General features: G+C 45.9%; 1 protein-coding gene across 2 annotated transcripts; it reads left to right on the top strand.

The window, feature by feature from the left end:
• Nucleotides 1–1,103: 1,103 nt before the first annotated feature.
• LOC310849150 (kelch-like protein 26) lies at nt 1,104–10,538 on the top strand. 2 transcript variants are annotated; one of them, XM_083749183.1, is made up of 5 exons: nt 1,104–1,215; nt 3,581–3,718; nt 5,107–5,185; nt 7,075–7,296; nt 8,940–10,538. In XM_083749183.1, the coding sequence occupies exons 2-5, from the start codon at nt 3,640–3,642 to the stop codon at nt 10,447–10,449; spliced, it is 1,890 nt and encodes a 629-aa protein (XP_083605309.1). In that variant the 5' UTR covers nt 1,104–1,215; nt 3,581–3,639; the 3' UTR covers nt 10,450–10,538. The 2 variants fall into 2 exon arrangements, with proteins under 2 accessions (XP_083605309.1, XP_083605310.1); XM_083749184.1 differs by lacking the exon at nt 5,107–5,185 and having other exon boundaries at nt 1,121–1,215.
• Nucleotides 10,539–10,920: the final 382 nt, after the last annotated feature.

Below are 10,920 nucleotides of genomic sequence, written 5' to 3' on the forward strand. Positions count from 1 at the left end.
TGCCTGTGGTACTAGACACCTGTGGGATGCTCAACAGGATCTGAGCACAAGAGCCTTCTTCTCCTGTCCCCTCCTGTAGTTTCCAGCAACTTCTATTCAGAAGCATTGCTACGTCTAATGTGGTGATTTTTGAGGCAATTGTAACCTGTGACGTAGGAGACGTGGCCAGAAGAAGTAACAACAACCAGTATTTTTTTATGCTTGCGACATTACTACAATCACCTCCATCGACATGGAACTGACTTCGAGCGGTCCTTTGTTGGCTCGATAAGCAATGGTATCTTGCAATTCCAGCCTTGGCATTCTCGGAGCCTCAGGTGCAAGTTTTGTGACATGTGCTATTGAAACGTTTAGTGCTTCAAAGACCTCTGAAGGACATCATTCAGGCGCCTTTTGAGGTTAAAGAAAATGATAGGCTAGAGAAGGAACATGGGGGGTGAGGGGAGCTCTTCTAGCTATTTGAAGCAATTGCAAAAAATCCCAGAGAAAGGGTTACTGGTGCTTTTGTAGCTTTTCAGCCACAGGCTCTTGCTGTTGTTGGAAATAGCCAGAGTTCACAGCTTTTGAAACATCTCTCTTTTCCGCTTGCTTTGATTCTAGTGAGAGATACATTTCAAGAGACAGACACACACACACACACACACACACACACAGAGAGAGAGAGAGAGAGAGAGAGAGAGAGAGAGAACTCAGCTATACAGCTGCAAATAAACCGTTTTGTGTTGTAAAGTGCATTATAGAAATGTAACACTAGATGGCAATGGTGAGCTATGGCAAATTTGATACATTGTTCAAAACTTTTTTAAAAAAAAGAATTTTCACAACATTTTTTATATGTGTCTAGATTCCAGGAGAGAGAGAGAGAGAGAGAGAGAGAGAGAGAGAGCGCATTAACAAAGACATTAAGGTTGTCTGCTATAGCACTGAATACCTGCTCTACACCACCAAATCAGCAACAACGGTTAAAGCTCCATACTCTCCAAGTGTCCCAGTTTTCCAGGGATAGTCCTGGAATGACAAAAGCCATCCCAACCATGTGCACACTACACGTTTAAAGCACATTGTGTACCTCAGGTGCCTGTCCCCTTAAGAGCCATCCACTGGCAGTTGGAGCTGTTGGAACATAGAGGGGAGGCGACCATTTATCATTCTTCCTTTGATTCCCCTGCTATGCAAGCCTAGAAAAAAAATTGAGGCCTTGTCTCTGCAACACAGGTTAGTAGTTATGGTCACATACACATACGGACACACTGAGGTCCAGCCCTACCATTGGGTAGAGTGCAGCATCTGTGAGGCGTTGGAGAACAGACCTGTGCGTCCCACACAACCTGCTAATGTGACCCCAAAGCTAACCCCTGACTGGGAGCAGCCACCGAGACCACATAACACTGGTCTTGAAAGACCTACACTGGCTCCCAGTACGTTTCCGAGCACAATTCAAAGTGTTGGTGCTGACCTTTAAAGCCTTAAACGGCCTTGGTCCAGTATACCTGAAGGAGCATCTCCACCCCCATCATCCAGCCCGGACACTGAGTCCAGCATCGAGGGCCTTCTGGCAGTTCCCTCACTGTGAGAAGTGAGGTTACAGGGAACCAGGCAGAGGGCCTTCTTGGTAGTGGCACCCACCCTGTGGAACGCCCTCCCACCAGATGTCAAAGAGAAAAACAACTACCAGACTTTTAGAAGACATCTGAAGGCAGCCCTGTTTAGGGAAGCTTTCAATGTTTAACAGACTATTGTATTTTAATATTTTGTTGAAAGCCACCCAGAGTGGCTGGGGAAACCCAGCCAGATGGGCGGGGTATAAATAAATAAATTATTATTATTATTATTATTATTATTATTATTATTATTATTATACAGTGGATGATGCTTTCTTGTCAGCAGTGTTGAACAAAGGGTCAACAGACATTTTGGCCATCTTTTGTAGGTGGACTAGGTAGTGGGGCACGATTTTGTCCTTCACCAGAGGCAGCAAAATGTCTTGGGGTAATCTTGGGATCTCCATTCCTAGGGTCAGAAAACATGCAAGTTTACAGTATCAGGTGGTTACATGGCTGGAGACATTTTTATGAGAAAATGTATTGTGGTATCATGAGAACACAATACTTTTGCAATGCTGCGGTCTGAAACACATATGTTCAAATCTGCAAGTACTATGTTTGCATGTTAGCAATTAAATTAAAAAGTGTCCTTAAAAAAAAATTTAATGTCAAAAAAAAAAGGTAAAAGGAGACCTAACATCTGTGAGAAATTCCAGATCAGAAGCTGTTGGAAACTCTTGGACAGAACAGGAAGCTTAATCCTAGACGATCACCATAATTCTCCCTTTCCCTTTGGAAATAGGTTGATCACAGGTTGTAGCTGACAAAACTAATTCTATATTTAGTGGCAGCATGATTTTTGGGCACCCAAATTGGTTACCCAATTTGATGCAAAACTTGTCCAACATGCTTCAATGCAGGAATAAGCAGCTGTCCCGTATGGGGATCAAACCTGCAACCTTGGCATTATCAGCACCATGCTCTAAGAGGCAGGATGTGGTACTGAGAAAAATTTCATAGCCTGGGATTTCAAGAATTTGGATTCCCTAATCGGGTTCCCTCTAGATGTTTTGGGCAACCCCATCATCCCTGACCATTTGTCATGCTGGCCAAGGCTAAAGCTAGATTGTAATCAAAAACTTCGAGAGTGTGCCAAGTTGGGGAATTGTTTATTTTATTTTTTATTGCATTGACCGTATTTTTCGCTCTATAAGACGCACCCAACCATAAGAAGCACCTAGTTTTTAGAGGAGGAAAACAAGAAAAAAAAATATTCTGAATCTTTCATTTCTGTAGAGCCTCTTTACAAATCTTGATTTTGCAAGTGAACAGGAGAAGCATTTTAACAGGCATTAGTGCCTGGATTTCATTCTCTCACAGGAAGCCCCAGGAAAAAAAGATGGGATCATCTAGCCGTTTGGAGAGATAGAGGCACATGGTTTGGGCAGTGATGGAATCCAAGACTGACTGAAGAGGGAAAACAAGAATAATATTCTCCTGTCTGTTTGTCAAGTTGCTCAGGGGGTTAAACAAGGGCTATCACACAACAACCTCACAATAACCCAGTGGGGTTAAGGTGGCCCTCTCTGCGCAGCGCCTCTCTAGAGAAGCGGGAGGAGAAACGAAGCCACTTCCGTTTTTCCTCCCACTTCGCTGAAGAGGTGCTGCGCAGAGAGGGAGAGCCACACAGCGCCATTCGCTCCATAAGACACACGCACATATCCCCTTACTTTTTAGGAGGAAAAAAGTGCATCTTATGGAGCGAAAAATACGGTATTTACCACCTTTACTCCAAGGAAATTAAGGTGGTGTACAGGGTTCTCCCCCTCCTCTCTAAATTTCCCACAACAACCCTGTGAGGTAGGTTAAGCTGAAAGGCAGTGACTGGCCCAAGGTCATCCAGTGAACTTCATGGCTGAGTGAGAATTTGAACCCTGGTCTCCCAGGTCATAGTCTGACACATTAGCCACTACACCACACAAGGCGGAGTTAGTGGGAAAGGCTGTTTGAGCTCTATAGTCTTATTCTATTTCCAGATAGGTGAATGTGATGAAGCTGCCAAGTGATTCCTGAGCCTTTTTTAGAGGCTGAGATAATGGATTCCCTGAGGGATAGCGACGAAGAGGATGGCATAGAAAAACCTCTTCCGTCTCATGAAGCCTATTTATGTCAGGGTAAGTCTCAAGATCTCCCGAGTGAAGGGAAATGGGATGGTTCACTCTTGGGTGGTGGGAACCAAGTCCTGCAGGGAACAGTTGGAAGAGTTAGGTGTGGAAAGAAGAGAGAAATGGCAAATAAAGCTTTTAGACTACGCCAAAATGGCAAAACTGACCGGAAAGCTCAGGGACCAAGAAGACAAAAACTTAAAGAAAGAATGGGGGAAATTTACAATTTATTTAGGAGACAACTGTAAGCAGATGAAAACATCAGCAGGATTTTAATCTCACTTGTAATGTAACAAATACTATGGACAATGTGGATAGATTTAAAATGTAGATTATGAAATAATATGCAGTTGAAAATGTTGACAGTAGGACCCATGGATCAGATGGGGGGGGGGAGTCTTGAGATCCAGAGAAATCTCTCTATATGGATATGTATTTGGTTTTGTTATAAATTTACATTTGTAAAATCAAATAAAAGCGATTTCACACACACACACCCCAAAATGGGTGGAGGGAAGTACTGGGCTGTGGGGGAGGGAGGTGAAGCGATTAATTGAAACTGTTAAAGATTGGTATAGGATTTAAGAGATTTAAATTTTCATAAAGATTCTATAAGGAAAGCAGAAAGCAGCAAGAAATATCAAGTAAAGATATCGGAGAGGAGATCAGTGTAAAGGAAAACAATCATATGTTTTGTTACATATGATTTTATTTTGGAGTTATCTGTTTATTTTGCAGTTGTTTGTTGTAAAGAATGTATATCATGTGAATAAAATAATAAAGGATTTTTTAAAAGGAAGAGTTGGGTGTGGTAAGCCCCAGTGGCGTAGCGTGGGTTGTCAGCACCCGGGGCAAGGCAAGTAATTTGTGCCCCCTAACCCGTGGATTTGCGCTCCCTAACCCTAACCCCCAGATGTTGCGCCCGGTGCGGCTGGCCCCCCCTGCACCCCCCACGCTACGCCACTGGTAAGCCCGGAGAAGAGAAGGTTAGGAGATGGACATAACAGTTGCCTTCAGATATCTGAGAGACTGTCTTTGCAAATGTTGGAGCAGACGTATTCTCTGTTGCTCCAGAGAACTTAGAACCAATGGGTGGAAATTGCAGGGAAGCAAAGATTCCCAAGCTACAGTTTGTGAGAAACAGCCTGATGCTCAGAATTAAACAGACTTCTTTAGGAGGTGGTGGGCTCTCCACAAATAGTATCTACGCCAAGCTATATGGCTACTTCTCAGGGAAGCTGTTGCTGCATTCTACATTACAGAGCCTGTGCTGAGCTTCAGGGTTAGACCAGATGAGCTTCAGGGTTACTTCTGGTTCTATAATTCCATTTCCCCAAAATCTCGCTGTTGTGTGGAGAGAGAGTAACAACAGCTTTGTTTCCTTTCTTCTTTTTAAGGCTTGAAACAGCTATACCAGACCCAGCAGCTGTGCGATGTCACCTTGGGCGTGGAAGGAAAGAGCTTTCATTGCCACAGGTGAGTCTGTACCATTGCAGGCAGTGGTAACCCCTTGCAGACAAAACAAAACTTGTTTTGATCCTGGCCTATTTCCCACCACAACAGGGACAATGTTGTTTTATGTAGAAGGAACTTTTCAGCAGGTAGATCTAAATGGCTTTTGGGTCCCATGTGGTCCTGTGGAAGTTCTAGTACTTGAGCCATACACTTACTCGGTGCTTGTATCCAGAAATATAAATCCCCTACCTAACTCTTTCCCTTCTGGTGGTTTCCAGCATGGCCAATAGTCAGGGATGATGGGAGTTGCTGTCCAAAACCTCTGGAGGGCAGCAGGTTAGAGGAAGCTGCCCAACATCAAGGCCTGAGAGTTATCATCACCTCTGTCACATCTGCCTTGAGTTTCAACCTATTAGGTCTCACTCTGTCCAGAATAGCATCTAGGCAATCCAGGAAGACACAAGGACAGCTGAATTGGATGAAAAAGAGAGAAATAGAGTCTTGTCAACATATGGATGCCAGAACAGTTCAAATCGAGGGACTCCTTGCATCTGAATGCAGATTTTTCTCCAGTGTTGGGAACAAAGGTCCGTATAGTTAAAGCTATGGTTTTCCCAGTAGTGATGTATGGAAGTGAGAGCTGGACCATAAAGAAGGCTGATCGCCAAAGAATTGATGCTTTTGAATTATGGCGTTGGAGGAGACTCTTGAGAGTCCCATTGACTGCAAGAAGAACAAATCTCTCCATTCTTAAGGAAATCAGCCCTGAGTGCATTGGAAGGACAGATCCTGAAGCTGAGGCTCCAATACTTTGGCCACCTCATGAGAAGAGAAGACTCCCTGGAAAAGCCCCTGATGTTGGGAAAGATGGAGGGCACAAGGAGAAGGGGATGACAGAGGACAAGATGGTTGGACTGTGTTCTCAAAGCTACCAGCATGATTTTGACCAAACTGAGGGAGGAAGTGGAAGACAGGAGTGCCTGGCGTGCTCTGGTCCAGGGGGTCACGAAAAGTCGGACACGACTAAATGACTAAACAACAACAACAAAGGAACCTTGTGATATCCCACAGGAGAATAGTCACTAGTTAGAGCAGCGATGACTCCACATTACCTTCCGAAAGCACCAGAGGGCACCCCACAATATAGTGCCACTCTGTCCTAAACCTGAGAAAGGTCCAGGAAGACTGGATGGCCAGTCAAATAAAAGAGCACTGAGAGGTCTTAGAGCAGGGTTCCCCAAGCTTGGGTCTCCAGCTGTTTTTGGACTACAACTCCCATCCTCCTTAGCTAGCAGGACCAGTGCTCAGGGATAATGGGAATTGTAGTGCAAAAATAGCTGGAGATCCAAGTTTGGGAAACCCTGTCTTAGAGCATCCAAACAACTCTCCCTTTTCCATGACCAAAAAAGAAAAAGAACATTAGTCAGAGAATCTTCTTGTTCCCTTTCATGATTCATGGCCTCCTCAGTAGTGGCTCCACATGTATAGAATGCTCTCACCTGACAGGCCCACCTGGCAACTAATTTAATGCATTTTTGGTACCAGACCAAAAAAAACCCCAACCCTTTACATTTTCTCAGGCTTTTTAAGTGTTTCTATTAAATTCTAAATTCTCTACTTCTGCTGTTTGTAATGCAGCTTACCCTCAATGTTTTTAAACTGCATTTTGAAGCTTGTTCTGGTTTTTGTGATTTTACTTGGCTTTTCTCTTTTCCTGCACAATGCCTAGAAGGCAATAATAGTGTGGGGGGGTCCCCTGCATAGCTGTCAACGTTTCCCTTTTTTAAAGGGAAATTCCCTTATTCCGAATAGGATTCGTCGCAAGAAAAGGGAAAAGTTGACAGCTATGGTCCCCTCTCCAGTAAATATAGCTAATAAATAATGTGCACGTTTCTTCTTTCCAAATGCAGGATGCTGTTGGCGTCAGTCAGTCCTTATTTCAGAGATATGTTCGTCCATTCTGAGTCACACAACGGGGAGATCCAGCTTGAGGATATCACTGCTTCCACACTCCATTGCCTGCTGGACTATCTCTACACGGAAGAGGTGTCTCTCACTGCAGAAACTGCCCAGGACCTCTTTACTGCAGCTAGCAAGCTCCAGATCCTTCCACTGAAAGAGACTGCTGGAAGGTAATGCAAATGTCAAGTCAATAATAATAATTTAAAATTTTTATTTGTACCCCGCCACCTCTGGCCAGAGCCGGGCTCAGGGTGGCTAACATCATGAAACTAAGACAGGATACAAAGAAGTACAGGAGTTCCCTTCTCCCTTCTCACTGATAAGAATTAACAAGCATTTTGTAGATCTATAGTCCTTCTATTACAGCATAATGTTGCAAGCACAAACAGGCAAACCTCCGTAAGGATATCAGTTGCCTACTCTGACTCCTCCCCACTTCTGCAGCAAGAAGCGGGCCAGCGGGAAGTCTCTCCCCCCCCCCCCGCCGCCCATGTCTCCTTTGTTCTCTGACACGCTTGGACCTCTGAGTTTGGGGGAGGAAGGGGTTCCCCCACTCCCGATTGATGTATCGCCCAGCTGCTCCCTCCTTTCTGGTTGCTTAGCTACTATCTCATAGCTGGGTAGCTCCTCTCTCAACTGTGCAGCTTCTGTGTCTGCCTGTCTCTCTGCTTCTGGAAATGCTGGAAGCAGGGAGGGGGAAAATATTCCTCCTCTTCTATTAGGAGTTGATCTCCCTGTGATTGCATTTCCCAATCTTTCGATCCAGACCAGTCCCTGACAGCAAGGAAGTCGCCCCATTCCATTTTAAAACTTTTGCATACATTGCAAGACTGCCACATTCCCAAGCATAGCAAACTGAACACCTAAGAACATATGGGTGTAAGAGGACACCTGGTGGATCAGGCCAAAGGCCCATCTAGTGCAGCATCCTGTTTGCACATTGGCCAACCAGGTGCCTGTGGGACGGAGCACAACTTTGCATTCTGAACACCTGCCTCAGCATTGCGCACTAACTATAGCTTCTGCATCAAGTGCAAGAGCTCTTCATTGAGTGGATGGGTTAGTCATATGAAAAACCATTGAGAAGTCTTAGAGAATCCAAACATTAGTCAGAGAATATTCTTATCATTCCCTTTAAAAACCTATTCATAAATATTGAATAGATCAGGTGTTCCCAAACTGTGGTCCGCAGATGATCAATGACCCACTGTAAAAATACAGTTAAAAACCGCACAGTGTCTAGCACAGTGTATTACAACAACGGGGGGTGGGGATATTAAGTGGCCTGCCAAGACAAGTGGTCCATGAGAAAACAAGTTTGGGAACCACCAATATAGATCGCAGGGCCTTTTTGGTGATGGCACCCCACAGTTAAGGAACTCTTTCCCAAATGGCTTTCCCCTTTATTGGCCTCATTTAGGCATGAAGTTTCTTTGGAATGTAATCATCCTTTTTCTTGACACTGCTACTCTGTGCATATCATTATAATGTTGATAGAAATATTTTTTTATTGATATTGGTAGCCCGGGGGTAGCCAACATGGTCTGCCCAGATGTTTTAGACTACAATTCCCACCAGCCCCAGCCAAGATAGGAAGGATAATGGAAACTGTAGTCTACAGCATCAGGGAGGGGAGGCACCATGTTGGGTCTACCCCTCTGTTAATTGCTCAATGTTTCTGTTGAGAGAAGGGGGGGGGACATAGCAACATGGGGAGATACGTAATTCCCAGAGCAATATTTTATCCAAACATTTCAATGGGAGAAGGCATTGGTCTCTAAAACTGATGGCATCTCTTTTGTTTCCCTGCCAGGTTTCTCGAGATGAACATCTCCATGAACAACTGCCTCAGCCTTTACAGCCTGGCTCATCAGCACAACCACCAGCCTTTGCTTGACGCAGCCTCGTGCTACATCAAGCAACATTTTGTGCCCCTCGCTAAGCAGGAAGCCTTCCTGAACCTGGAACCCAAAGCTTTAATCAGCCTCATCTCCTCGGACAACCTGGAAGTGCCCTCTGAGCTGATCGTCTACCAGGCTGTGCGCAACTGGGTGGAGTTTGCGGCCTCCGTGCGCCTCCCGCTGTACAAGGAGCTCCTCGGACATGTCCGCTTTTCGCTGCTCACCCACGAAGAGCTCATCGACGTCCAGGCAGACACCGCAGAGTACTACAGGCATGTGCGTCTGAAGTGGAAGGAGCTGGATGGGGCAGGGAGGCTCCAAGCGAGTGGAGGGCTCAGGAAGGGCATGTACGACGACTGCCTTGCTTGCCTGAAGGTCGACGAGAGCAGGACCCAGGATGGAGATGACCCAGAATCCTACCTGTACTGTTTCGACCCCAACTCAGAGAAGTGGGAGACATTGCCGCCGCTGAAGTACCTGAGCTACTCTGGATGTGCCTCCATGGGCTGCAAGCTTTACTTGTCTGGAGGTCAGAAGGCCGACTGCTCTTTTGTGGACACTCTGCATCAGTACGATTCCTTGACCAGCCAATGGACACAACTCCCGTCCATGTTCACAGCCCGGGCTCTCCACCCCTTTCTGGCCTGTGAGAAAAAGCTCTATGCTGTCGGGGGCTGCAACGATACTGGCCCTCTCTCTTCTGCGGAGGCCTTCAGCGTTGAGCAGAAAGCATGGGCTCCTATCTCCAGCCTGCCCCTTGCCGTGATGTACCCAGCTTCAACTGTGCTCAGGAATAAGCTTTACCTTATAGGGGGGAAAGCCTCCAGGAGCTACAAGGGGCTTCTGATCTACGACACAAATGCCGACTGGTGGAATGAGGTGCCCATGGACTTTGCCTGCTACGGTGCAGCGGCTGTCTCGGTCAGTAACGGGATATATGTTTTCGGTGGGTACACCGAGGAAAGGGGCAATTTCCTGGTCCAGAGCGCCATGGCCACTGAGGAGCTCCCCAACTGCACCAAAGGGAGCTTTTACCTCTTTGAGAATGGCAGGGTGAGCTGGGAAGTCACTGTCCCAGAGCTACCGATAGCCTTGGCTTTTTCTTGCGCGGTGGAATGGCAAGGTAAGATCTACCTGTTGGCGGGCAAGGACGAAACCCGCTCCTATAATACGATTTACAGCTGGGTTCCAGAGGACACAAGCTGGACCCGGTGCCCTGAGGAAATCCCCACGGCAGCTTCCCAGGTGAGAATATCCAGCGTCGCACCCCTGAAGATGCCCAAAAAACCAATCCAGCTCCTTCTGTTTGGCACCGCACTGAGCCCAGCGGTGTCCGGGGTGGATGATGTCAAGAAGCAGCAGCTGAGCTCTTCTTCCTCTCGAGAGGGCTGCAGCCTTAACTGCTGTTGGGGTGGAAGATGATCCCCCAAATGCTTCAAAGGCTCCATATGCTTCTCTGTGTTTTTAGGAATGGACTCCCATAATAAAGCTCTGTCTCTCATCTGAAAGTAGGACTTTGCTTTGCCTCCAGTTCCCATTTCTTTCATCGGTGCTGCCCTCAGAATAATGGGGTTAAGGACAACAGAAACAGAAAAGCTTACACCTGTCCTGGAAGCTTAATTTAAAAAAAACAAAAACCCAAGTTCTCCTTGAATTTTGTATTCTGGTATTTTCCAAGGCAGGGATGAAGAATCTGTGGCTCTCCAGACATTTACAGATAGGTAGCCGTGTTGGTCTGCCAAAGTCAAAACAAAAAAAATTCCTTCCAGTAGCACCTTAAAGACCAACTAAGTTAGTTCTTGGTATGAGCTTTCGTGTGCATGCACACTTCTTCAGATATCTGAAGAAGTGTGCATGCACACGAAAGCTCATACCAAGAACTAACTTAGTTGG

This window comes from Podarcis gaigeae (genome assembly GCF_964106915.1).
Source record: "Podarcis gaigeae genome assembly, chromosome: 7".
Classification (NCBI taxonomy): Eukaryota; Metazoa; Chordata; class Lepidosauria; order Squamata; family Lacertidae; genus Podarcis; species Podarcis gaigeae.

What these genes read in the sequence shown, in the direction of transcription:
- LOC310849150 (XM_083749183.1), top strand. Translation starts at nt 3,640, where the DNA reads ATGGATTCCCTGAGGGATAGCGACGAAGAGGATGGCATAGAAAAACCT. An exon ending in TGAAGCCTATTTATGTCAGG is followed by an intron (nt 3,719 to 5,106) that starts GTAAGTCTCAAG and finishes CTTCTTTTTAAG; the next exon opens with GCTTGAAACAGCTATACCAG. An exon ending in AAGAGCTTTCATTGCCACAG is followed by an intron (nt 5,186 to 7,074) that starts GTGAGTCTGTAC and finishes TTCCAAATGCAG; the next exon opens with GATGCTGTTGGCGTCAGTCA.